This window comes from Octodon degus, unplaced genomic scaffold (assembly GCF_000260255.1).
Source record: "Octodon degus isolate 3935 unplaced genomic scaffold, OctDeg1.0 scaffold00148, whole genome shotgun sequence".
Taxonomy (NCBI): Eukaryota; Metazoa; Chordata; class Mammalia; order Rodentia; family Octodontidae; genus Octodon; species Octodon degus.
In genome coordinates, this window is record NW_004524724.1 from 11,229 (window position 1) to 13,189 (window position 1,961).

Sequence of the window (1,961 nt, forward strand, 5' to 3'; positions counted from 1 at the left end):
TTACAAGTTTTTGCTCCCAGCTTCAGGCACACTAGTCAGGATTGGCTTCTGTTGAGGGTGGGCAGTGAAGCAGGAGCCAATCAGTGTCGAGGGGCGGGCTGGATGAATCGTCCAATCAGGTGTCTCAGGCGCGGTTGGCTTTGTTTCCGGGCTGCAAAGTCCGGACCTACGGCTCAGGCAGGGACTTCACCTAGCTGGGTTAGCAGCTGGCAGCTAAGATTTCTGCGGGTACAGGCCGCGTGGGAAGCACCGGGGATACCCTCCAGCCACGCAATGGTGACGTTATGGCAAAGGTGCCCTGCTGGGGGCCGCGGCCGTGGGGCGAGGTGGGGGTGGGGGCAGGGGGACGTCTGTGGCGGACGGAGCCTCCTCGCCGCTCCGGGGCCAGTTCCTCCTCCCTGGGCACAGCGCACCGTGTCCCTCCCGCCCCGCCTCGGGCAGGGCTGCGGTGTGCACCAGCACCCCCTCCGCAGCCGCCCGCCATCCTAGAGTACAGTCTTCCACAGCAGCGTCTCCAGTTCTGTGTGGAGACAGGGAACTCAGGGGAGATCGACCGCGATTCCGGTGCTGGGCCGAGCTAGGGAGCTGTGTGTGTGGATCCCTGGTCCCGTCATCCTCCGCAGAGCTGGAGGACCCCAGCTCTGCAGATATCTGGAACATGGGTCCTCAGAGCCACACCTTAGCTCCGTAGGCAAACGTTGCTCAGTGATGAGAGCAAACTGCCAAAATTCCAACATGTGCCCACAGTGCCAGACTCAGGAGGAGTGATGAGCGAGGCCATGAGAGTTGAAAGAAAGGGTTGCCAGGCGCGGTGGCGCACACCTATAATGCCAGCACTTGGGAGACCAAGGCAGGAATTCTGCTGGGAGCTGGAGTCCTCCCTGGGTTACCTAGAGAGATCAAGCCCAGGATCTGCCTGGACAACATAGTGAGAACTTGAGACAAACAAAAACCAGAAGAAGAAAAGAAGAGGACAAGGAAAAGAAGAGCAAGGAGGGGAAGAGGGAGGAGGAAAAATTGAAACAAATGTAAACTCCTGTCTATGTATATGAACTCCTGTTTTGCATACACAGCAATGCAAAAACAATTTGCATCTTAGTGAGGTAGTTGGCACCTTTACTAACAAGAGAAACCACTTAGTGAGGGCTCCCACACAGGTTAGCATGCTGAGAGAGGCTGGGGATGGTGATGTGTTAGCAAGGCCAGGAGAAAGTATTCCTGCTAAGTACTATGGAAGGAGCTGCCTCTTATGCACAATGTGGAAGTCACTACACTGGGCCAACTACACAGACATGTGATTTGATAGGAGTGGAAAGGGAGAGTGGCAGCACCCCAGCTAATTTTTGTAGTCCTTGGACTCTAAGCACTGTTTCAAGAACTGAAATACTGATTGAGGTGGGCTTTATAGTACAGGGATATCCCAAGAGGAAAGCCTGAGATGTGGGCTCTGCAGCCACGTATGTGGTTAGTGCTCAGGGCTTTCTGTGCATGGAGGAGCAGATGGGAAGACAAAGTGAGAGAGGAGGGGATGGCGAGGGAGGTAAAGGCCACAGCTACAACACGGGGCCCTGCCTTGAGGTCAGATTGTCAGTGTGACCATAAAGTTTGTTGTGTGCCGCCAACATCTGAGAGTGAGTCCAGTGTGACAGCATTAAGGAAAGAGAAGACAGTAAAATTTAGATTATAAGTTTTCTTCTAGGACTGCAGAAGCCACCTAATCAATACATGTTTTTGTTTTTGTTTGGGAGACAGGGTGCTCCCATGTAGTTCACACTGCCCTGAACTTACTGTGCAGACCAAGTTTGTCTCCACCTTGTGACAGTCCTCCTGACTCAGTCTCCTGACTCCTGAGACTAGACGTGTATGCCAGTGCGCATGTCATCAGTTATTCCTGAATGGAAATTACAACCTTGGGTAATGTCCTAATTAGACATGACTTTGTCTTAAAAATTGTTGGCCAG

General features: G+C 53.1%; 1 protein-coding gene across 3 annotated transcripts in view; it reads left to right on the forward strand.

The window, feature by feature from the left end:
• The first annotated feature begins 120 nt into the window (after window positions 1-120).
• The window catches only part of LOC101576570 (zinc finger protein 431-like), a 51,926-nt gene continuing 50,085 nt past the window's right edge, over window positions 121-1,961 (forward strand). For 2 of the 3 annotated variants that reach the window (XM_023702333.1, XM_023702337.1), the window contains exon 1: window positions 121-293. In XM_023702333.1, coding sequence (XP_023558101.1) covers window positions 285-293 — 9 coding nt within the window. In that variant the 5' untranslated portion in view covers window positions 121-284. The remainder of the gene's footprint in view (window positions 294-1,961) is intronic. The other variant, XM_023702334.1, reaches the window with a different exon arrangement.